We start from the raw sequence: 26,556 nt of genomic DNA, 5'->3' as shown, positions 1-26,556 counted from the left end.
GGTTTGCGAGCTCCGGTGCTGTAATTGGCCAGAGCCGCGTTAACGTCACTCGGTTCCGGCACGAAGCTCTGAAGTTCCGGCGAGGTATCCTGGACCTTCAGAGTGCATGCGCCAGTAATGTCACTGGCTGAATGCAGGGCGAATATCTCCTAAACGGTGCACGCTTAGGAGATATTCATTTTACCTACAGGTAAGTCTTATTATAGTCTTATCTGTAGGTAAAAATTACCAAGCGGGGTTTTTAACCGCTTTAAGGAGATTCACCCTATTTGTCCTATTAGCCTAAAGGCTAATGCCTTTATTTTTTGCTATATATAAAAAATATAGTTTATAGACTAAGCTGCCAGCACCATAAAGTCTAATACAAAAACTCAAAATAGATGAATACATACAAAATAAGTGCAGCGCTAATAAAATAACAACATTGCAATATTTTGCAATGTTGTTATATTATTAGTGCTGCACTTATTTTGTACATATGCATGTATTTTGAGTTTTTGTATTAGACTTTATGGTGTTGGCAGCTTAGTCTATGTACTATACGTGCATCTGATGGGCACAGGCAGGCTGCATCTGATGGGCACAGGCAGGCTGCATATGACGGGCACAGGCAGGCTGCATATGACGGGCACAGGCAGGCTGCATATGACGGGCACAGGCAGGCTGCATATGACGGGCACAGGCAGGCTGCATATGACGGGCACAGGCAGGCTGCATATGACGGGCACAGGCAGGCTGCATCTGAAGGGCACAGGCAGGCTGAATATGACGGGCACAGGCAGGCTGCATCTGGTGGGCACAGGCAGGCTGCAATGATCTCTTGTATCATGTCTGCAGTCTGTGACTGTCTCCTGTAGTATGTCTGCAGTCTCTGACCATCTCCTGTACTATGTCTTCAGTCTCTGAACATCTCCTGTAGTATATCTGCAATCTCTGACAATCTCCTGTATCGGACACTGGTGAGGCTGCATTGATCTCTTGTATCATGTCTGCAGTCTATGACCGTCTCCTGTACTATGTCTGCAGTCTCTGACCATCTCCTGTAGCATGTCTGCAGTCTCTGACCATCTCCTGTAGCATGTCTGCAGTCTCTGACCATCTCCTGTAGCATGTCTGCAGTCTCTGACCATCTCCTGTAGCATGTCTGCAGTCTCTGACCATCTCCTGTAGCATGTCTGCAGTCTCTGACCATCTCCTGTAGCATGTCTGCAGTCTCTGACCATCTCCTGTAGCATGTCTGCAGTCTCTGACCATCTCCTGTAGCATGTCTGCAGTCTCTGACCATCTCCTGTAGCATGTCTGCAGTCTCTGACCATCTCCTGTAGCATGTCTGCAGTCTCTGACCATCTCCTGTAGCATGTCTGCAGTCTCTGACCATCTCCTGTAGCATGTCTGCAGTCTCTGACCATCTCCTGTAGCATGTCTGCAGTCTCTGACCATCTCCTGTAGCATGTCTGCAGTCTCTGACCATCTCCTGTAGCATGTCTGCAGTCTCTGACCATCTCCTGTAGCATGTCTGCAGTCTCTGACCATCTCTTGTATCAGAGTCTGGGGACATGATACAAGAGATGGTTAGAGACTGAGGACATGATACAAGAGATAGTTAGAGACTGCAGACTGAATTTTCTTGAGCTTTTCTTGCACCATAGGTGCCAATAATGGCCAACAATAAATTCATATTAATTTAAATTTATGATATTAATTAAAAAGTTGAATATAATACAATTGTCATTTTCGGTATCGGTTTTTGGCCTAGTGCATCCTTCATTTTCAGCACCAAAATTTCCATTCGGTGCACCCCTACTATACAGTGTAGGTTTGGAAATCAGGTGTCCATAAACTTATAACCATATAATGTACATTGCCTCTTTTAGTGGCAGAAGTAAGGAACACTAAACAAAGTCTAGGCTGTCATGGTCAGGGAAGACATCACACTGTTATGTCTCAAAGCCCATTCAGCCTTAAAGGCCAAGTTCACTTTTAAAAATAATATATATACTTACGCAAATATTTTTGCAAGTAAAAAAATGTGTATTTATTGTTTTTTTCTCATGAGCCCTCAAAGCATTGCACCTGTGATCATCAGACAATGCCTACAGCTTTTTGCCCTTCTCCTCTGTGCATGCTTTCTGTTTGAAAACTGTAATGCCGCGTACACACGGTCGGAATTTCCGACAACAAATGTTCGATGTGAGCTTGTTGTCGGAAATTCCGACCGTGTGTAGGCTCCATCGGACATTTGTTTTCCGACATCAAAATCCGTTGTCGGAAATTCCTATCGTGTGTACACAATTCTAACGCACAAAATTCCACACATGCTCAGAATCAAGCAGAAGAGCCGCACTGGCTATTGAACTTCATTTTTCTTGGCTCGTCGTACGTGTTGTATGTCACCGCGTTCTTGACGTTCGGAATTTCCGACAACATTTGTGTGACCGTGTGTATGCAAGACAAGTTTGAGCCAACATCCGTCGGAAATAAATCCAGGATTTTGTTGTCGGAATGTCCAATCATGTGTACGCGGCATTAGAAGTGTCAATGAACTACGAGATCACTCCCCAATGCCCTCGCAGTTCATTAAGAACTACAAGCTGCCTGTCACAGATCCAGTGAATGAATAGCGCGGTTGTGAGGGCAGAGCCTCGCACAGCCATGCTGTTTATAAATTGTGACAGCGGGTGCAGGGAGAAAAAACCCCACCCACTGGGGGATCGGGGGGAGCAGGGACTGGTGCATAGTAACATGTTAAACTCTAAATACAGGTGTAACATGCAAGACCCCTTTCACACTGGGGCGTTTTTCAGGCTCTTTAGTGCTAAAAATAGCGCCTGTAAAGCACCTGAAAAATGCCTCATCTGCAGTCCCAATGTGAAAGCCTGAGTGCTTTCCCACTGGGGCGTTGCGCTTGCAGGACGTTGAAAAAGTCCTGCAAGTAGCATCTTTGTGTCGGTTTGTGAGCGGTGTTTGCAAGCGCAAACCACCCCTGCCCATTGGAATGCAGCACTGCCGAAACGCCTGCAAAGTGCTTCGGCAGCGGTGCTACACGGGCGATTTTAACCCCTTTTTAAACCCTTCTAGGGGGTTAAAAGCACACTGCTCCCGCCCGAATAGCGGCGGCAAATCGCTTTACCACCCCACCACCCCAGTGTGAAAGGGCTCTCACTAAAAATGAGCTCAGTAATGTAGGATTGTATACACCTGACATGGTATAACTTTTTTTTTACTCACTCTGGCGGGGTCCAGCAGTTGTTCAATTTGACGATCTTTTCTATTATTTTCTTCTTCCAGCCTCCGAAGTTTTGTTTTCATGATGTCATTCTCAGATTTATGTGCTTGTACAGACTTAAAATAAATATACAAGCTAAAACGAATTCATGACATAGACACGTAATAATCATGTGCTATAATATAGCCTTAAAAGCATAAAGTATAGTATACACATTGCACAAAGGTTAATTTAACGAGTCTATTTACTAAAACTGGAGTGTGCACAAATCTGGTGCAGCTCTGCACAGAAGCTTCCAGGGTTTATTGTCAAAGCTTACTTGAACAAGCTGAAGTTAGAAGCTGATTGGCTACCATGCACAGCTGCACCAGATTCTGAGTGCTCCAGTTTTGTTAAATCTCCTCCATGTGTTCATTTTAATACAGAGGGTAAAATAAGTTTTGAACACGTCACCATTTTTCTAGGTAAATAGTTTTCTAAAGGTGCTATTGACATAAAATTTTCATTAACAACCAATGCAATCCACACATACAAAGAAACCTAAACAAATAGGTTCAGAAATTAGGTTATGTGTAACAAAATTAAATGACACAGGGAAAAAGTATTGAACACACTAACTTATTACCCATTAATACTTCGTACAAAATCCTTTGTTGGTAATGACAGTTTCAAGATGCCTCCTGTATAGAGAAACTAGTCGCATGCGTTGCTTTGGTGTGGTTTTTGGTGATTCTTCCACACAAACAGTCTTCAAATCTTGAAGGTTCCATGGGCCTCTTCTATGAACTCTGATCTTTAGTTCTTTCCATAGACTTTTCTATTGGATTCAAGTCAGGTGATTGGCTGGCTGGGCCATTCTCCCAGATTTATTTTCTTTCTTTGAAACCAATTGAGAGTTTCCTTGGCTTTGTGTTTGAGATCATTGTCTTGCTGAAATGTCCACCCTCATTTCATCATCATCCTGGTAGATGGCAGCAGATTTTTATCAAGAATGTCTTAGCACATTTTTCCATTCAACCTTCCTTCAATGAAATGAAGTTTGCCAGTACCATATGCTGAAAAACAGCCCCACACCATGATGTTCCCACCTTCAAACTTCACTGTTGTTATGGGGGTGTTTTTGGGGTGATATTCAGTGCCATTTGACCTCCAAATATGGTGTGTATTATGGCATCCAAATGCCCCTGTACACACGATCGGACATTGATCGGACATTCCAACAACAAAATCCATGGATTTTTTCTGACGGATGCTGTCTCAAACTTGTCTTGCATACACACGGTCACACAAAGTTGGTCGGAAATTGCAAACGTCAAGAATGCGGTGACGTACAACACGTACGACGAGCCGAGAAAAATTAAGTTCAATAGCCAGTGCGGCTCTTCTGCTTGATTCTGAGCATGCGTGGAACTTTGTGCCTCGGAATTGTGTATACACGATTGGAATTTCCGACAACGGATTTTGTTGTCGGAAAATTTAAGATCCAGATCTCAAATTTTGTGTGAAGAAAAATCCGATGGAAAATGTCCGATGGAGCCTACACACGGTCGGAATTTCCGACAAAAAGCTCCCATCGAACATTTTCCATCAGAAAATCTGACTGTGTGTACGGAGCAAAAGAGTTCAATTTTGGTCTCATCTGACCAGGCTAAATTCTCTGGATATTTCATGGGCTTGGCTAAATGTTGTGCAGCAAACTTTAAAATGATCTTCAACATCCTTTTTCTTCAGCAATGGAGTCTTGCGTGGTGAGCGTGCATACAGGCCATGACCACTGAGTGAATTACTTTGTTTTCTTTGAAACATTTGTACCTGCTAATTACAGGTCTTCCTGAAGCTCTCCACAAGAGGTCCTTTGGCTCTTGGACCACTCTTCTGATAATTCTTTTCACTGCTCTGTCAGAAATCTTGCGAGGAGCACCTGGTCGTGGCCGGGTTGTTGTGAAATTATGTTCTTTCCACTTCTGGATTATGGCTCCAACGGTGCTCACTGGAAAATTCAGAAGTTTAGAAACCCTTCTGTAACCAATGCCATCAGTATGTTTTGCAACAATAAGGTTGTGAAGGTCTTGAGAGAGCTCTTTGCTTTTACCCATCATGAGATGTTTCTTGTGTGCCCCCTTGGTAATGAGACACCTTTTTATAGGCCATCAGTTGAGACTGAACCAGCTGATAATAATTTGTACTGACAAGGGACAGGATTGCTGTCTAATTACTGATAGATTTCAGCTGGTGTCTTGGCTTTCAATGCCTTTTTGCGCCTCCTTTACTTCATGTTGTTTGATAATTTTCAATGTGTCATTCCATTTTATTACATATAACTTAATTTCTGAACTTATTTGTTTTGGTGTCTTTATATGTATGGATTGTTACTGACATGTGGTGAGAATTTCATGTTACGGAGACATGTTCATTCCGGCTGTCTCCATCCACAATGCCGCCCGCTCTGCTCCTCCAATGGCTGCACATCGTCCAAGGAGGGAGGCGGGCAGAGATCTGACACGGCTGATGGACACCGGCACTGCTCAGATCCCAGGGACGGAGGAGGAGAGGAGACCGCAAATCTCCCCCTCCTCCTCGGTGTGCGATCACAGCTGCAGAGCCCTGGCTGCGCCCCCTTTGCCTAGTGGTAGTGTCGGCCTTGACAGAGCCCTGTCAGTAGATCTGGTTGTTTCTATCAAAGACTGGATCCCTGGTAAGGGGGACTTATGCTCAAAGGACTGGAAAAAAGTCAAGACAGCTACAAGGGCCTGGAAGACCAAGAAAGGGTTTAGGAGGTTGAAAAAGCTGAGGTGGCTAGCTTCCATTGGTGCTGGAGGAATTCTTAAAGAATTTTGTTTAATAAAAGTGGGCTACTGGGCCCTTAAAAATAGTTCCGGCTGACATGGTCTAACTTGACAAACACATCTTCCATGAGAGCTAAAAACCCCCATATCACACCAGCAACAAAAGAATATTGGGTTTCATTACCTGGGACTAACATTGCTGCAACTTTAAACATCAGAAAACAAAGACTCTGCAAAAGTTTAAATATTTCATTTTTTAACCGCACCAGACAGAACAGACACAGTGGATAAATTGACATATTTTTTACTGTATATCAGTCCAACATACCTTCTTCAGATCTAGGATCTCATCATACATGTCTTCCTTCTCTTTAAAGTCTGGTGTTCCCGGGATGTAACCTGTTAGTTAAAAAAAATTAATTAACTCACATTAGTCATTTAGGATTTCGAACATACAGGCAATTAGGGGGTTACTCTACCAACTAGTTTTAGTTAGATGTCAGTGCGTTTAACTACCCAACTCAATAGCTTCTGTAACAGTGAGATCTCCTTTCCCATATTTCCATATACAGCCATCTTCTCTTGTCACTTTAGGGTAGGGGTCTCAAACTGGTGGCCCTCCAGCTCTGACTAAGTCCCATCATGCCTCTGCCTGTGGGAGTCATGCTTGTAACTGTCAGCCTTGCAATGCCTCATGGAACTTGTAGCTTTGCAACAGCTGGAGGGCCGCCAGTTTGAGACCCCTGAGGCATCCTAAGCTGGATATACACACACAGATTTTTTTTCCCTTCAGCCAAGCTAAACAGCACGGTTGGAGACATTTCCCATTGCAGCTATTGTATTCTGACAACCAGAGCTGCCAGCTGTCAGAATACCTAAACACTGTCTGCACCTGACTGGATGCAGGTGCTATTTGGCCAGCAGCTTTCCACCCAGTTCTTTTTAATTTTTCATTTGGAGGATGCAGGGTGGGAGGGTGCCGACAGAGCTACCCACGGACCAAATCCATGGCTGAACAAAAGAAAATTCACAGGTTTCCCCCACCCACACTTAACAGCATTGATGGAGAAACTTCCAGTACCAGCTACTGTATTTAACAGCTGAATACCTGAACAGTGACCGCATCTGAAAAAAAGCAGCCATTGTTCAGCTGAATATTTTTCGCTCAGCTCTTACGATTGTTAAAAAGGACATTCGCTGAGCCAGGTGGTGCCACAGGGCACAGCTCAAGAGAGGAGCAGTTTCTGCCCCAGCAGCCATATCAAACCTTGCTTCCCTGTTCCCTTCTCCCAGGGTAGAGTGCGGAGAGTGAAAGAAAAAAATAGGATTGGTTACTTATGGCAGCAGAGGCTCTTTAAGACAATCCTACCCTTATGAATAAAGCATACTGTATGAGTTTGAACCTTGTTGCCATAGTTAAGATTTTATAATCACCATTACTGGAGGAGCGGGAGTATTTAGGCTTCTTCATCCCGAGAGCATCCTTGAGATACTCAGGTGTACTGCTGCCTGGATTCACCCAAGCCTGCCCGATGTCCGTGTCTGATTTCAGGGGCTGAGTCAGGCCTGTGTGGAAGAAGAACAAGATCACAAGGAAGTAGCAGCAATTGTTGCACAGACAACAAACACTGCTATGTATGAAAGCATAACAAGGTTTCCAAGTGAAATCATGTAGATCTGATAGATTCAGATTTATGTGAGTCACAATTTTGCAGAAGAGAAGACCTTGTGTCCATTTTTCTATTGTAGTCATAGCCACCTTCAATAAATCTTCAACTGTTTTTTTTTCTGCATGTCATAACCAGTCAAACCAATTTTTTTTTTTTTTTTTTTTACTCTACACCAGGGGTCTCCAAACTTTTCAAACAAAGGGCCAGCTTATTGTTCTTCACACTTTAGGAGGGTCGGATTGTGGCCAGTGAGGGCAGAAAATGTCCCAGGCCCAGCATCAGTGAGAATAAATAAGGCCTCAGAATAAATATGGTGGTCAATAGGAGGAAGAGTAGTGCCCCTATTAGGAGGAGGAATAGTATCCCATCATTGGCATCAGTGGAAGAAATAGTGCCCTATTGTTGGTTTCAGTGGGAGGAATAGTGCCCCAAGGGCCAGGTAAAAGGATAGCAAAGGGCCACATCTGGCCCTCGGGCCATAGTTTGGAGACCCCTGCTCTACACAATACAATACTGCATTCCAAACTGTCTGAACGGTTTATTTTTTATGCAGCTGCAGGATCATTCAGATATCTTCTTTTTCTGCTGGCGATTCCCTGTCATGTAAAAACAATCATAGCGGCTGTTCAGCAGCTTCATTGTTTTTACAGGTGGCGGGAGGGGACGCCATGCTTCTACTGACTCACCCGTGTGATAGGCAAGTTGGAGAATGATTGGCCGGCGGCGACCGATTGCCATAGAGAATACTGCAGACCAGACGGTCCCCGGCAGTCTCTTTGACCTTCAGAGGCCGGAAGCGATGTTATCACGTTACGTCTGGCCTCAGCAGATGTAGACACTGCTATTGCCTCAGCTAGGAAGCCGAGATTGTTTTTTGATTTCAGGTTTTCCAGCCGGGACTTATTGATCCTAGATCTCGCTGTAAAGAGGACCTGTCATGTCCTATTACAAGGGATGTTTAGATTCCTTGTGATAGGGATAAAAGTGATCAAAAAAAAAAAAGTAAAGGGAAAGTGTAAAAAAAAAAAAATAAAAAAAATAAACAATAATAATAAAATTTTTTTTAAAGTGCCCCATCTCAGCGGTGCTTGCATGCAGAAGCGAGTGCATACATATATCGTGCCCGCATATGTAAAGGACATTCATATCACTTATGTGAGCCCAAGACCTCCTCTGTAACTCTAAACATGTAACCTGTAAAACCTTTTAAAGCGTCACCTATGGAGAATTTTAGGTACTGAGGTTTGGCACCATTCCACGACTGTGTGCAATTTTAAAGCAAGACATGTTAGGTATCTATTTACTCAGCGTAACATCATCTTTCACATTATACCAAAAAAAACTGGGCTTACTTTCGTTTTTTTTTTTTTTTTTATTCATGAAGCACTTCTTTTTCCCCAAAAAAATGTTTGGGGAAAAAATGCTGCGCAAATACCATGTGACATAAATAGTTGCAGTGACCACCATTTTATTCCCTAGGGTCTCTGCTAAAAAACATATATAATGTTTGGGGGTTCTGAGTAATTTTCTAGCAAAAAAAATGATGATTTTTACATGTAGGAGAGGAGTGCCAGAATAGGCCTAGCATGGAAGTGGTTAAAAAAATAATAACAAATGCTCATTTTTTTGCAGGTAAATAAAATGTGCATTTACTATTTTTTGCTGCAGGAGCCTGGAAAGCATTGCACCAGCAATCAGCAGATCGCTGATGCCATGCAGGTCTTCTGAACACTGTTATTGTATCTTCTTGCCTGTACATCCCGTATGGGTAAGCCAATACTCCCTGACCAGGAGACTCAATGAACCAGTGCTGTGGTAGTTCACTGATAACTACAAGCCGACAGCCGCTAAAGATGTCAGGGCTTGTAGTTTATTCAACACAAAGAGCAGTATGTATGAATGAAGCGCCCGTGTGGGCAGAGCCCCGCACAGACGCACTATTTTCAAACAGTGACAGCTAGTACAGGGAACGCCTCCCCGTACTGCTGCCACAGAGAGGGAAGGCAGCGGCTGCAGCACTGGGAACATGCAACATGTTCCTCTCTAAAACCAGGTGGAACATGTAACATGTTCCAAAAGGTAAACTTAACCTATAAAAAAAACTAAATTTGGGCAATTCCAGGCATTCCTATTAAAGTCTATGGGGCAAAATGTACCCAAATCAGGCTTAAGAGTAGCTCATGTAGCTTTCTGAGCTTCAGGCTTTAAGCCACAGGTGTCTGAGCACTCATATGTGAACAGCCACCACTGTAATACATGGGACTTTGGATGCTGATTATTTAGATATTTGAGCTACAAAATGTTCAGGTGTGAATGGGGCCTTAGATCTGTTGTAAATGATAAACGAAAGAAAGTGTCTGTATGGACCAATCACAAGGACTCCTTCTTCTGTAAGTGAGTTAAAATATGACAGGTGCAACCGGATTTGCTGCTTCTGGCAAAACTTTTACCTTTTGTGCAGTTTAAAAATCAAAATATTTTGCGTTGAACACACATCGATTTTTCATGGTTTCCCTAATTTTGCATAGATACTTTTGAACCCAATATGCTGAAGATAAATGGATAAAAAAAAAAAAAAAAAAAGACTACAACATACAGCCCATATATGCCGTAGAGACCATAATAACCCATGATAACCTATATACAGCCATACTGTTTAGTTCCAGAACTGTGAAATGCTCCTATGATCTGCTCTCCTTGTCGATCCTGCTGCTTTCTACTGCACTTTGAGCTTTCTTATAGCTCCAATACACAAATCTAGTACAGGTTATGTACAGTATCTCACAAAAATGAGTACACCCCTCACATTTTTGTAAATATTTTATTATATCTTTTTATGTAACAACACTGAAAAAAAAATGGCACTTTGCTACAATGTAAAGTAGTGAGTGTACAGCTTGTATAACAGTGTAAATTTGCTGTCCCCTCAAAATAACTCAACACACAGCCAATAATATCTAAACCGCTGGCCACAAAAGTGAGTACACCCCTAAGTGAAAATGTCCAAATTGGGCAGGAGAGGATCATGCTCTGTTTCAGTATGTCACAGTACATGTTGGCATTCATGGTTTCCTCAATGAACTGTAGTTCCCCAGTGCTAGCAACACTCATTCCGCCCCAGACCATGACACTCCCACCACCATGCTTGACTGTGGGCAAGACACACTTGTCTTTGTACTCCTCACCTGGTTGCTACCACACATGCTCGACACCATCGGAATCAAATAAGTTTATCTTGATCTCATCAGACCACAGGACATGGTTCCAGTAATCCATGTCCTTAGTCTGCTTGTCTTCAGAAAACTGTTTGCGGGCTTTCTTGTGCATCATCTTTAGAAGAGGCTTCCTTCTGGGACGACAGCCATGCAGACCAATTTGATGCAGTGTGCGGCATATGGTCTGAGTACTGACAGGCTGACCCCCCACCCCTTCAACCTCTGCAGCCATGCTGGCAGCACTCATTCGTCTATTTCCTAAAGACAACCTCTGGATATGACGCTGAGCATGTGCACTTAACTTCTTTGGTCGAGGCCTGTTATGAGTGGACCCTGTCCTGTTAAACCGCTGTATGGTCTTGGTCACCATGCTGCAGCTCAGTTTGAGTGTCTTGGCAATATTCTTATAGCCTAAGCCATCTTTATGTAGAGCAACAATTATTTTTTTCAGATCCTCAGAGAGTTCTTTGCCATGAGGTGCCATGTTGAACTTCCAGTGACCAGTATGAGAGAGTGAGAGCGATAACACCAAATTTAACACACCTGTTTCCCATTCACACCTTAGATCTTGTAACACTAACGAGTCACATGACACCGGGGAGGGAAAATGGCTGATTGGGCCCAGTTTGGATATTTTCACTTAGGGGTGTACTCACTTTTGTTGCCAGCGGTTTAGACATTACTGTCTGTGTGTTGAGTTATTTTGAGGGGACAACAAATTTACACTGTTATACAAGTTGTACACTTACTAGTTTACATTTTAGCAAAGTGTCATTTCTTCAGTGTTATCACATGAAAAGATATAATAAAATATTTACAAAAATGTGAGGGGTGTACTCACTTTTGTGAGATACTGCAAGTGGCAAGAGGAGGGGATTGTTGGAGGTACTTCACTTAATGGGATCTAAATAGCAAGACTAGCAAAGTTATTATAAATATACATCCTGTCCTATCATTCTCCACTTAAAACATCATTATTAGTATTATTATTAGGAGGGTGATTATGACATCATCGATGATGATAATGACATTATTATGGTGATGATGATGATAATGATGATGACATCATTAATGAGAATGATGATGAAATAATTGATGATGACGACAATGATCACATCATCATTGATGATTATATAATGTAGAATGATATTGATGATGATTATGACATCAATGATAATGACACCATAGATGATGACAATGATCTCATCAATTATGATGACATTCTAACCCCTCAGCTCACTCCATCAGTCTGCTCACGCATCACAAATTTACTGACAGACATATCAGTCTAGATCACATGTGTCAAACACAAGTCCCGTACGTCAAAATCCGGCCCACCAGGCAATTCCCTGTGGTCCTCGCACCCATTTTTTTTTCAGCCGGAACACTGAGGGTTGGAAGCGAGATGTGGACAGCTTGTGAAAGAGAGCTAAACCCTGCACTCTATGTAGCGCACTCCGCAATCTGTACACAGCACAGCCCTAAATTCTGCACTTGGTTCATAGTGCACCTCTGAAATGGCACTCTGTACATAGCACATTCTTGAACTCCACACATAATGCATCGCTGGTATTTATTGCCCCTTTAAGATCCTCCCACTGTTAGTTCAATTTGATCACACCCGCCAATTCGATGTGTTTTCGGCGTGGGGATGTTTCCTGCATCTATCCTCTGAGGAAAAAAGCCCTGGATAATTTTAAATAGTCTAACAGATACAAATGGCCCTTTGAGGGCAACCATAATGCTGATGTGACCCACAATGAAATTTAGTTTGACACCCCTGGCCTAGATGTTACACCACTTCCTCAAACCGAATCTATCCAATACCAAGCGCATAGCATTTTGTTCCCTCGAGCCCCTTCCCCTGACTTCACTGTCCCCGCATTCCAGGGTGCTAGGGGTAATCCTGGACTCCGAACTATCCTTTTGGCCCTACATTCAATCACTGTCCAAATCTTGCCACCTCAACATCTCTAAACTATGCCCCTTCTTAAAGTGACTGTAAAAGCAAAAGGTTTTTTATCTTGTAGCTTTCTATGCATTAAGATAAAAAACCTTCTGTGTGCAGCAGCCCCTCTCAGTCCCCCCCCCCCCCCAATACTTACCTGAGACCACCTCGATCCATCGATGTTGCAGGAGAGACTCGGCTGCCTGGGACTCCCCTCCTCATTGGTTGAGACAGCAGCGCAGCACCATTGGCTCCCACTGCTGTCAAAGTCAGTGAGCTAATGAGGGAAGAGAGGGGGCGGGGCCCAGCAGCGACTCTGTGTCGCTTACCAGTCATTCAGTGTCTCCAGCCCCACTCTCTCAATCCCTCCACTGACTTCCGCTCACCCAACAAATTACATTAAAAATACTATTTACAACTTACAAAGCCATCAACAACTTGGCCCCCAGCTACATCACTAACCTAGTCTCAAAATAACCAAATTGTTCTCTTCATTCCTCCCAAGACCTCCCGCTCTCTAGCTCCCTCGTCAGCATCTCCCATAATCACCTCCAGGACATCTCGGCCTCTCCCATCCTCAGGAACTCCTTACCCCAATCTGACAGTCTCTCCTACTCTGTCCACTTGTAGGTGATCCCTGAAAGCAGGAAATCATGCCTCCCCCAAATAACTGTACTTTTATTTTCTCCATCTGCTCATCCCTCACAGTTATCATCTGACCCTCCCTTCTAGATTGTAAGCTCTAATGAACAGGGTCCTCTGATTCCTCCTGTATTGAAATGTATTGCAACTGTACTGTCTGCCTTCATGTTGTAAAGCTTTGCGCAAAATGCTGGCGCTCTATAAATCCTGTATTAGAATAATAACAATAATAATAATAAATTATTGGTTTTGGGTTGGAAGTTTTAAACCAAAATGAATATTAAAGCCAAGGTAAAAATAATATTGGATACTTACTACTGCCTTGCTTAAGTGATGCCAACCACAACTTTCTTGGCACCTTGGCCATTGGGTTCTCGGTGTGCATCTGACCTGTCCCTGTTAAGGACCTCCATACTTGTGCCTTTTTCGGGTGCAGCTTGGCACTGGAGAGATAGGGGGAGCCTAAAAAAAACAAACAAAAATCTGTAATAGACAATAGACATCCATCCCCAAAGCATTCCAAATTGATATTTGCGTATATTATCAGACTTGGCCTGCCACTTTTATATCGTTTACACCAAAGGGGCTACGATAAAAACTGCAGAGGCTTTTTCTGGCCAATTTCCAGTCTTGTAAGCGGCATGACCAAACTTTTCTTATGACTGGTTATTTAAAAAATAAGCCCACTGATTTTTACTTTAATTAGATTTTGTGTAAATGACCTGCTTGTGAGCAGTGGAAGCATTGCAACATCATTTGTGATCAACTGTGGAATGGTCACAAGAATATGGGATCCTCCAGAAATGTTTACAGCAAGGCATCAATCTGCATTTTATTAAAATAGGTTTCCACTAGAAGCCAGGTATACTTTAATTATTACTATTAAAGATAATTTCAACCAAAAACAAAATTGCTGCCTGGATCACTTACCTTGATAGCTGGAATATGGCTGAACAAAACAGAAACAAGCTTATGGTTGTTGGCCGTGAGCTTGTTTCAACCCATGGTCTTGTTTATAAACGTACCTTAGTAGACATGTGGATAAACACGTCTTTCTCTCTACATCTCCGTTATATGAGGGTGGGGGCACTGGCTAAAAGGGGGTTAGCTTGAAAAAATGAAAACTAATGCAGCTACCATATTTAAAGTGGTTGTAAAGGCTGAAGATTTTTTATCTTCCTGCATTCTATGTGTGTGTAGCAGCTCCCCCTCAGCCCCCCTAATACTTACCTGAGCCCCATCTCTATCCAGCAATGTTGCACGAGTGCCATGGCTGTCTGGGACTCTCCCTCCCGATTGGCTGAGACACGGCAGTGGCGCCATTGGCTAACTGACTTTGAAAGCAGCGGGAGCCAATCAGAAGAGAGAGGGGGTGGGGCCAAACTGTGGCTCTGTGTCTGAATGGACACACAGAGCTGCGGGTTGGCTTGTGTACCCCCATAGCAAGCTGCTTGCTGCGGGGGCATTCGGCAGGAGGTAGGGGCCAGGAGCACAGAAAAGGGACCAGAGAAGAGGAGGATCCAGGCTGCCCAGTGCAAAATCACTGCACAGAACAGGTAAGTAGAACATGTTTATTATTTTTAAAGAAAAAAAAAACACAAGACTTTAGTATCACTTTAAAGTAAAAAACCTTTGATTCTCAGTCCCCCCCCCCCCCACCCTGTTATACTTACCTGTGTCTGAACTCGATCAAGCGATGTGAACAAGACCAGCGGCTCTCTCTCTTCTCATTGGCTCAGAAACAGCAGCGGAAGCCATTGGCTCCTGCTAGTGTCAATCACAGCTAGTGTTCTGTGTCAGCGGACACACAGAGCCGCCGCAGGAGAAAGCCCGCACGAGTGCCCCCCCCCCTGTTGCCAACCTACCAGATTGAAATTTACTGACGCGACACCCAATATTTATTGGCACAGCCAAGTTTTTACTGATATTATCAAAAGTTACAAAATTATAGTTTTAAACGAAAATTTCAGTATTAAGGCTACAAACAAGTAGAATATGCAATTAGCAATTTAGTTTAAGGTAGATATTAAAGCAAAAAATATTTTATTTTATTTTCGATACAGTAAGTAGTTCAGGGACAGGACTCAGGAGGGCAAGAAATTAGAATGGGCGGCACACACACATGAAATTGACTCTCACTGTGACACTGACAGCAGTGTGTAGCAGCACAGATGATGATGACACCTCACCGACACGAGTCACAGTGACAGTCTCTCTCCACACCAGGTGGTCCCTTCAGTCCCCTCCAGTCCAAACAGCACTGACAGTCCCACTCCTGGCTTGCCTTGTTCCCGTCCCGCAGATCCGCACACTCGGCTCCGGCCGCTCCACTCGGCTCCCTTGCACCATGGCATCACATGATACGCTCAGACACCGCCTCCGCCAGACCCGCCTCCCACTGGCACCGCCTGAACACCTTGTAGCAGGCACTCGGATGGTCTTGCCTGCTTCCGGACCAGAACTGCGCATGTGCAGTTCCAAACCAAGCTTTACAGCCATATTTTTTACTGGCCGGCTTTTCCTGTCACTGGCATTTACTGTCAGGAAAACAGTGCCCATTTTTACTGGCTGCCAGTAAAAATACTAATGGTTGGCAATACTGGTGCCCCCGTAGCAAATAGCTTGCTATAGGGGCACTTGGCAGAGCAAAGGAGCCAAGGGCGCCAGTTGGGGGACACCAGAAGAGGAGGCTTGGGGCTGCTCTATGCAAAACCCTTGAGGTCAAAACCTTGGGAATAGAGTTAGATGCCTGCGATGTCACTGCTTCTGTTGGTCACAGACGCTTCCACCTTCACTTAGTCTTCCTTCTGGGTTCCGTCTGTTTGGCTGCTTGAATGGCTGAGCCACAATGACGTCACCCACTTGCAAGACACATCATCATGGCACAGATCAAGTGCCATAAATGTACACTAAGCTGCGCATGCATGGCTTATTGTATATCCCTTTCATGCCTAAGCCTATTTCTGACATTTGGTGTTTACAAGTTAAAAGCCGTATTTTTTGCTAGAAAATTACTTAGAGCCCCCAAACATTATATATATATATATATATATATATATATATATATATATATATATATATATATATATATATATATATTTTTTAGCAGAGAATCTAGAGAATAAAATGGCGATTGTTGCAATATTTTATGTCATGCGGTATTTGTGCAGCGGTGTTTTAAACTCAACTTTTTGGGAAAAGGGACACTTTCATGAATTAAAAAAAAAAAAATAAACAGTAAAGTTAGCCCAATTTTTTTTGTATAATGTGAAAGATGATGTTACGCCGAGTAAATAGACACCAAACATGTCACACTTTATTATTGCACACACTCGTGGAATGGCGACAAACTACGGTACCTAAAAATCTCCATAGGCGACGCTTTAATTTTTTTTTACGGTTACCAGGTTAGAGTTACAGAGGAGGTCTAGTGCTAGAATTATTGCTCTCGCTCTGACGATCGCCTCAATACCTCACATTTGTGATTTTAATACCATTTACATATGCGGGCGCGACTTACATTTGTGTTTTCTTTGCTGAGCGATCTCACGGGGACACTTTAAAATTTTTTATTTTTATATTATTAAATTGTGTTTTAAAAAAAAAAAAAAAAAAAAAAATAATGCATTAAGATTTAAAAAAAACCTTCTGCCTTTACAATCCCTTTAAAAAAGGAATAAATCCTTTGTTTCTCAGATTGTATAATGGATGCATTTACATGCAAATACATTCAATTTTTCAAAGCAATGCTGTACTTTACTACAAACTTCACAAGGAAAAAGGTTATATGATACTATTATAATACTTTAATAATGAGTATGATCTCTTTTACTACAGCCCTTTTATAATAAACATTTTTAATATGGAAAAGTCACTGGTTGGAAAAGACACTCACTTTGTGACCTAGGAGGTTTGCTGGCTTTTTTCTTCTTTACTTTCTGCACAGAAACAAATAAATACCTTGTAATATTTTAACAGTTATTTTACTAAAATTCTGTATCACTTTATTTCTTAATTTACTCCAATTTTAGAAAAGATTTCATTTTCATATATTGATTAAATCATTATTGTATATTAAAGCAGAATTAAAATACAGTGGGGACGGAAAGTAGTCAGACCCCCTTAAATTTTTCACTCTTTGTTATATTGCAGCCATTTGCTAAAATCATTTAAGTTCATTTTTTCCTCATCAATGTACACACAGCACCTCATATTGACAGAAAAACACAGAATTGTTGACATTTTTGCAGATTTATTAAAAAAGAAAAACTGAAATATCACATGGTCCTAAGTATTCAGACCCTTTGCTCAGTATTTAGTAGAAGCACCCTTTTGATCTAATACAGCCATGAGTCTTTTTGGGAAAGATGCAACAAGTTTTTCACACCTGGATTTGGGGATCCTCTGCCATTCCTTCTTGTAGATCCTCTCCAGTTCTGTCAGGTTGGATGGTAAACGTTGGTGGACAGCCATTTTTAGGTCTCTCCAGAGATGCTCAATTGGGTTTAAGTCAGGGCTCTGGCTGGGCCATTCAAGAACAGTCACGGAGTTGTTGTGAAGCCACTCCTTTGTTATTTTAGCTGTGTGCTTAGGGTCATTGTCTTGTTGAAAGGTAAACCTTCAGTCTGAGGTCCTGAGCACTCTGGAGAAGTTTTTCGTCCAGGATATCCTGTACTTGGCTGTATTCATCTTTCCCTCAATTGCAAGCAGTCGTCCTGTCCCTGCAGCTGAAAAATACCCCCACAGCATGATGCTGCCACCACCATGCTTCACTGTTGGGACTGTATTGGACAGGTGATGAGCAGTGCCTGGTTTTCTCCACACATACCGCTTAGAATTGAGGCCAAAAAGTTCTGTCTTGGTCTCATCAGACCAGAGAATTTTATTTCTCACCATCTTGGAGTCCTTCAGGTGTTTTTAAGCAAACTCCATGCGGGCTTTCATGTGTCTTGCACTGAGGAGAGGCTTCCGTTGGGCCACTCTGCCATAAAGCCCCGACTGGTGGAGGGCTGCAGTGATGGTTGACTTTCTACAACTTTCTCCCATCTCCCGACTACATCTCTGGAGCTTAGCCACAGTGATCTTTGGGTTCTTCTTTACCTCTCACCAAGGCTCTTCTCCTCCGATAGCTCAGTTTGGCCGGACGGCCAGCTCTAGGAAGGGTTCTGGTCATCCCAAAAGTCTTCCATTTAAGGATTATGGAGGCCACTGTGCTCTTAGGAACCTTAAGTGCAGCAGAAATTTTTTTGTAACCTTGGCCAGATCTGTGCCTTGCCACAATTCTGTCTCTGAACTCTTCAGGCAGTTCCTTTGACCTCATGATTCTCATTTGCTCTGACATGCACTGTGAGCTGTAAGGTCTTATATAGACAGGTGTGTGGCTTTCCTAATCAAGTCCAATCAGTATAATCAAACACAGCTGGACTCAAATGAAGGTGTAGAACCATCTCAAGGATGATCAGAAGAAATAGACAGCACCTGAGTTAAATATATGAGTGTCACAGCAAAGGGTCTGAATACTTAGGACCATGTGATATTTCAGTTTTTCTTTTTTCTAGTAAATCTGCAAAAATGTCAACAATTTTGTGTTTTTCTCTCAATATGGGGTGCTGTGTGTACATTAATGAGGAAAAAAAAATGAACTTAAATAATTTTAGCAAATGGCTGCAATATAACAAACAGTGAAAAATTTAAGGGGGTCTGAATACTTTCCGTCCCCACTGTATATCTGAGCACCACAAACTGAAAGCGCTATTTAATTAATTTTTATTATTCAAAGCAAGCTCACACATCCATCCATGTTTCTATGAAACACTTTGAAAAACACCCCCCTAGCATTTCTAACTGCGGCCATCTTGAGTAAGGGCATATGTAGCATATACTTCCTGGAATCCACCTGCCTTTAGTTCAGGCATGCAGATGGGAGGGTGTGTTTAGTTAAGGAAGCCCCTCCTCTTCTGTTCAGATGAAAGACAAAAAAGGTCCATGAACACTTGTGGGATGTATGACATCATTTTGGTCTAAGCCAGAAACCAGGAAGCAACTGAGACTAATATACCTTCCTATCCATTTGCTAATGCTAGCAGCATAAGGATTAAAAATAGTCAATGTTGATTGAGAGCGTTTAGTTCCGTTTTAAAGGATAAGTTCACCTCTTTGAACAGAATTTCACATTTCATAATAAATAGAAGCATTTTTCAATGCCATTTCTGGACCAGCCATCCTAATGTGCTTTTCTCTCACTTACCTTATCCACATGAGGTTAAAAAATTTGTCAGTTTATTTTGAATTTTTAAATGGATTTTCAGATCACTTCCTGTAGATTATCTCAGCAGTCACTTCCTGCAGACCATCTCCCAGAAGCCTTCACTTCCTTGTTGCATCACAGAGGAGGGTGTGATAGGGCATGTTCACCACTCTGGATCACACCCCCCTTATTACAATACCACCTTCCACCCACTTCCTATACACTCTGATTGTACAATCTCCTTTAGATCGCCCATCAGCTATGTAGTACAAGGGCCTGTCTGATTTGATACAGATTGAATGGATTGTTCAGGTGTGTCTTCCTATTCCATAGTTCTGCTAAATCTAGGAAATTTAAAAAAAAAAATCAGATTGCATAGTGTATAACCATCTTTTAGTACATTGGAGGGAGTGAATGGAGACACTCAGTTGTCAGGCCCCGTTCACATCTCCATGTAGTGAAAACTCACATTCTCGCATCCGATTGTTTTGGGTGTTTTGCATCATTTTCACTTGTTACCTATAAGGCTGCCTTACACTCAACAATCACCCCAGAAAATCTCCATAGCTTTTTTTTTTTTAGAGTGGAGCATGGTGCGTTACCGCAGTTTTTTTTTTTTTTTTTAACACAGGAAATGTTTATTGAATAAATTGAACATTACACTTGAGTTTGATGCGTATACAATACTTACAGGAGCATATGAAAACAATTATCACAGTTTAGAATGATACAACTTTCAATGTAGAATAAGATCAGGCCCTAGAGTCATCCACTTGACTTAATTGTTAGTAGACTTTGGTAGCGATAAAGAAAGTAACTCCCGTTCTCAACTACTCTGAATATGACATCAATCCTTTTATATATTGTAACGTTGCTGATGTTAGGTCTATCTACCGTGAGATTCCGCATGTCCTAAAGATATTTCGTTAGAAGGGGGGGGGGGACCAAAGGGGGGTAGCCAGACAGGTAAGGAGGAGAAGTTGAAGAGTAGAAGAAAGGGTAGAAGAGATCATCTACAGGGACAGAAGGGAAAGTAAGGGAAGAAAGAACAGGGAGAAAGGGGGAACAAGAAAGGCCCCCAGTAAGGCACACTGGTGTATTTTAAAGATTATCTTCGCTATAGAATGGTCACAGCCCACTTCCAGCCAGCCAGCCTCCCAGGATCCAACCCACCGGTGAAGTCACACCACCAAATGCCGAGCTGCAGCCCAAGCCGCCCAAATTTTGTCAAATTTCTTGGGACAGTTCCTGGCCATGTAGGGGAGCTTATATATTGGCAGTACCGCATTTATCTGCGCCCTCCACGCATAGCTTCCGATAGCTTCCAGCGCAGCAAAATCTCTTTCCTGGCATAATAAGCTGCGTAAAACACAAAAAGTTTGGTATATTTGGCTGCGGTCAAATTATCTGTGATACCCAAGAGGAACACCATCGGGTCAACTTTTAACTGCAGCCCTGCACACCATTTATATCCATCACTATTTTGCGCCAATAAGTCTGGAGGACCGGGCACGACCATACTACATGAAAGAAAGTCCCCACTGACTGCATTTGGGGAACCATCATCAAGCCCTGGGTAAATTTTAGATAATCTTTGTGGGGTATAGTATACCCTATGAAGAAATTTCAGCTGCACAAACCTGTCCCTTGCTAAAATCATGAAAGGGATGCATTGCTGCAGATCTTCTGACCAGTCTTCCTCAGTCAGGGCCGGGATATACAACTGCCATTTATGAAAAAGGGGAAGCATTTTGGTAGTGTCTTTGCACGTAAGTCTAAGATATATAGAGGATAAGGTTCGGTCTAGATGGTCGGTCATCAACAGGGATTCAACTGAGTGGGTAGACAACTCTATCCCATGTGGGAACTGCGCTCGAACTGCATGTCTTAGCTGCATGAAGCGGAAAAACATCCACGAGGGTAAATTATATCTATTTTTCAATTCTGCAAAAGAGAGAAGTTGACCTTCTCTAAATATATGACGCAATGTTCGGACTTCGTGCCTGGCCCAGACCTGAGGGTCCGGAACAGATTGGAAGTGCGGCATTGTTGGGTTACCCCACAGTGGGGTATGTGGGGAGATAGTATTGCCACTGGTAAGATATGAGGAGACCTGCTGCCACACCCTCACCGTCGTTTTCATGGGTGCAGTGACCTGTGGGCTGTATTTCGGGCCTCTGTAGACCAGATTACTAAGTTCAGAGTATGAGCCCAAAATCGCTGCCTCCAAATTAACCGCCGGGTTTGTATTATCCTGAGCAAACCACCATCTCACTGCGACCAGTAGTGCCGCCCAATAATATTTCTTAAAATTTGGCAGGGAGAGGCCTCTTTCTGTAAGCGATAATTGCAACGTTTGTTTGGCTACCCTGGGTGTTGTCCCTATCCATACGAAGGAGGTGATAGTTTGATCTAATTTAGGGAAGAATGAATTTGGAATGGGGACCGGGGTGTGACGAAAGGCATATAAAAATTTTGGGAGGAAGGACATCTTGATCAAATTCACCCTCCCCACCGGGGTTAGCGGCAATGTTCTCCACACCGCACAGTTACCGCAGTTTTTAGTGCATTTGCCGTACTTGGGGAGCCTTTAAATGTAACAACACAAGCACAATGCACATTTGCAATGTTTCTGAAACACATGGCAAAGTGCGCATTTTCTCATTGTTCTTGTGCAAACACATGGCTTTTCCTTTCAGGCCCCATTCACACCTAGAGTAGTGGGAGCACATGTTTTTTGGCTCGTTTTCCCCAGTGACACACATAGGGAAGCCTGTTGATTTAAATGGGCTGTGCTACACATGGCAAAGTAGCTCATGGGACATTTTGGATTTTGCATTTTTTTTACTGCATTTGTCACATGATTTTTCATATTTGCTTCTGAGTTTGGTGTGCTGTTAATAATTAATGACAATGAAAGTGCAACTAGGTAATTTTAGCTGTATAAATGTGGCCATACACTAAATAATCTGATTGTACAAGCTCTGTACATTTTCACTTAGATTTAACAAAACTATATAATAGGAGAACACACCATCTATCCAAGCCAGGGGTTTCCCATGGGCTGCATGCTGCCCCAGGGAGTTTAGCATGTGGCCTGAGCTCATCTGAAGGGACGCTGGGGAAGTCAGGCAAATGCACATGTGAAGAAATGCTGGGGATGCTGTAAAAACTTAGTTGATGGGTGAAGGGTGTGTGCTTAATGAGGTCAGTTGGTAAACTCCTTCCTGTGACTTACTGGTTTATCTGTCTCAAATCTATACCATAGAGTCTTTGAAGCTTTCTAAGAAATATAGCAAGGGCTAAAAGGTAAGGCCTTGTTCTCAAAATCAAAGAAAGCTTTTATTTTTCTGCAACCGAGGTACATTATTGGTATATTGGTACATAGGGGAGCTTGATATTAGAAAAAAAAAATGTATTAATTTTTTTTCTTTAAACTAATTTACATTTTCTTTTTGCTGTTATAAAAAAGTTGCCGACAAGGTTTCATTGGTCTTCCCTGCACTCTGCATTCTGTGGTCCCAAGAAAATCAAGTTACCCTTGAGGCTTTAGGTGAACGGTGTCTATGAGGGCAGCACTATGTAAAAGTAATCTGGTGGGTTTGCACCATACTCCAGAATAAGGAGCAGAGCTGACTGTTTACTGTAAAATCCAGCTTGCTGCTATTGCTGCTTTACACCACATTACTGCCTTGCCATAGTAGTTACGGCAATGACAGTAAAAGTTTGTGAGTGTATAGTGGTTTTCTAAATACATGCATTATTATTGTCAAAACTAATATATAAACATTTTTTATTGATTACGTTTTCTCTCAAATAAGAGATGGTTCATAAAATTCTGTATTCTTTTGAACCAGCAGGTGGAGTTTGAGGTTTCTTTTTCTGTATTGCTGTTTTTCTGTAGTTCGACTTGAATATAACCCTTACAGATCTCAATAGCTCAAATTACAATCTACGTACACACATATGTACACTAAGCCAGAACACTGTCCCCTCCATCCCTCTCTTCCAATGCATCTGCCTAAAGGGTTTCCATGAGAGACAGTTTATTTACCCTTGATGCTCTGAATATTCTTTGTCACGTATTAAAATTGACCCCAAGCCATTACAGTTTCTTTTTAATTCATACCTTTTCTGTGTCTGATTCATAGGTAATAGCTGAAACTCCATCATCATGAAACTAGAAAAAAAAATAAAATCACAGTTATGAACTTTTTTCCATGGGGCATTCAGTTTTTTTTTTCTCCACAAAATTGTCATATTAACAAGTTATTACTCACACAGAGCATATGCATACTGGCAACTACAACCCCAAAACACATTCTGCTACTCCTCCGGAGTATTTCAATACCACATGTGTGACACTTTTTCACAGCCTGGCCATATACAGAGGCCCAACATGCAGGGAGCACCATCAGGTATTCTAGGGACATAAATTACACATATAATATTTTGACTACTTATTGCACTTTTGAAGGCCAGACAATGAAAAACGCTCACAAAATGACCCCATTTTTGAAACCAAACACCCCAACACATAATCTAGGAGGCATAATGAGTCTTTTGAACATGTCATTTTTTTCCCACAAGTTCCTGGAAAACATCAAAAGAAAATGAAAATTATTATTTTTTTTTTTTTTTTTTACACAAAGTGGTCAATTTATAAGATATTTCTAACACATAGCATGCACTTACAAAAAATTACACCCCAAAACACATTCTGCTACTCCTTCTGAGTTTGGCAATACCACATGTGTGAGACTTTTACACAGCCTGGCCACAACAGGCAGGGAGCACCGTCAGGATGAGCACTGATGTGACATGGATGGGGATGGATGAGGCATGGGTGAGGCATGAATGGGCATGGATGAGGTATGGATTAGCATGGATGATTTTTTTTTTTTGCATACTAGTCGTATATTGAACCTGAAGAGTTTACTAAAGTTACGAAAATTCTCGTACGACAGAATAAAAAAAAAAAATCTGAAGTGATGTCATGTGTTGTAGTGTATTTGTATTGTATTTTCAGATCTGGTATCATAAGAGAAAAATTTTCGTGCACGTTCGATCAAATAATATCGGATGAACTGTTGTGATCGGCTCTCGAAAGCTCTGTACTAACGGTCCGATTATCGTACGATTGTGTCAAAAGCGGTATTTTTCGTCCGATTTTCGGATCATGTGTATGGGCCATTAGTCATAGAGATGTGAGCAGTCCAGGTAAAGGTATACTTATGCAGAAGGGAAAATAAAACTAAGAGTGAAAATTCACAGTAAACCCAATAACTCTCTATATACAGGAGCCAAAGGTGTCTGAAATAGGGAGGCATCTATAAAACCATCATTTACACATAAACATTTTTTCATCCAACCTACAAAATTATACATGAATATTAAGGGTGAAAATAAACCTACAGATTGACGGATATAAAAGAACAAATCTAATACATATAGTGAAAAAAATATATATAAATAAATAGATGCATCCTGAAGGCCACTGTATATATAAACATGTGTATATACATGCACCGGCCATTTTATTAGGTACACTTGTTCAATTGCTTGGTAACACAAATTGCTGATCAGCCAATCACATGGAAGCAACACAATGCATTTAGCAAGTCAGCTTATGTCCATCTGCAAAGAATCTCCAGTGATTGTTAACCCAGAGAGGTTCTATATTACTTACTGCATCCTCCAGCTCTTCAGCCTCTGTTCCATTTTCACTGGAGAGCCAAGACATTCCTTAACACTGGTTACTGGAACAACACTTCCCGTACCTCATCCAAATGCTGGAGGCCTATAAGGATTACATGATACTGGCATCATAAAAGTGTTAAAGTATTTATAAGTCTACAAGCACATGCATAAAATTATGAAAATGCTAAATTTATTGGCTATTTGGCTGACCTTTTTAAGCAATTTTAATAGGAATAATATACAGATCTGGAAAATCAGAGATATAAACTTGGTTTCTGAACCACAATATGCTGCAAAATATCAAATGTTTTGGAGCCCTTAATGTATTTCTCATTAGAGCCTAAACAATTAATTCATTTTTTAGCTAGAGAACCCAAAAATGTATGGTGTGACTTTCTTTGGGATTCTAACCTACACGTTACACATCAACGATAAACTATGAAACAGAACAGAGTGCATTGCTTTAGATAAACATGTGGCCACAGTATGAACATTTAGTTGTAAGTGACATCGGAAAGACATATTATCCAGGGCTTCTTGTATATCTTTCAGACATCACTGGTGGAGCCCAAATCATCCTACTAAAACAGAAGAATTCCTAGGTGTCCTCACTCCTCCTGCTAAAACAGAAGTATCCCTGAGTGTCCTCACTCCTCCTAATAAATAGAAGTGTTCCTGGGTGTCCTCACTCATCAGAATAAATAAAAAAGTTTCCCTGGGTGTCCTCACTCCTCCTAATAGAAGTGTTCCTAGGTGTCCTCACTCCTCCTAATAAACAGAAGTGTTCCTGGGTGTCCTCACTGCTAATAATTATAAGTGTCCCTGGGTGTTCTCCCTCCTCCTAATAAATAGAAGCGTTCCTGGGGGTCCTCACTCCTAATAAATAGAAGTGTCCCTGGGTGTTCTCACTCCTCCTAATAAATAGAAGCATTCCTGGGTGTCCTCACTCCTAATAAATAGAGGCGTTCCTGGGTGTCCTCACTCCTAATAAATAGAAGTGTCCCTGGGTGTCCTCACTCCTAATAAATAGAAGTGTCCCTGGGTGTCCTCACTCCTAATAAATAGAAGTGTCCCTGGGTGTCCTCACTCCTAATAAATAGAAGTGTCCCTGGGTGCCCTCAC

At 42.0% G+C, this 26,556-nt stretch overlaps 1 protein-coding gene across 1 annotated transcript in view; it reads right to left on the bottom strand.

Annotated features, from left to right (window-relative positions):
* IQCE (IQ motif containing E) overlaps nt 1–25,538 on the bottom strand; it is a 109,586-nt gene extending 84,048 nt beyond the window's left edge. Inside the window, exons 1-7 of the mRNA XM_073636707.1 lie at nt 25,424–25,538; nt 23,864–23,914; nt 17,383–17,425; nt 13,803–13,949; nt 7,447–7,578; nt 6,341–6,411; nt 3,229–3,342 (exon numbers count right to left, since the gene is read on the bottom strand). Of these exons, the coding sequence (XP_073492808.1) occupies nt 3,229–3,342; nt 6,341–6,411; nt 7,447–7,578; nt 13,803–13,949; nt 17,383–17,425; nt 23,864–23,914; nt 25,424–25,477 (612 nt within the window). The 5' untranslated portion in view covers nt 25,478–25,538. The remainder of the gene's footprint in view (nt 1–3,228; nt 3,343–6,340; nt 6,412–7,446; nt 7,579–13,802; nt 13,950–17,382; nt 17,426–23,863; nt 23,915–25,423) is intronic.
* Between the last annotated feature and the right edge of the window lie 1,018 nt (nt 25,539–26,556).

The sequence above is a fragment of the Aquarana catesbeiana genome, linkage group LG06, assembly GCF_042186555.1.
Source record: "Aquarana catesbeiana isolate 2022-GZ linkage group LG06, ASM4218655v1, whole genome shotgun sequence".
Classification (NCBI taxonomy): Eukaryota; Metazoa; Chordata; class Amphibia; order Anura; family Ranidae; genus Aquarana; species Aquarana catesbeiana.
Note: the sequence above shows the minus strand (reverse complement) of the source record. Positions and strands in the feature narration are given on the sequence as shown.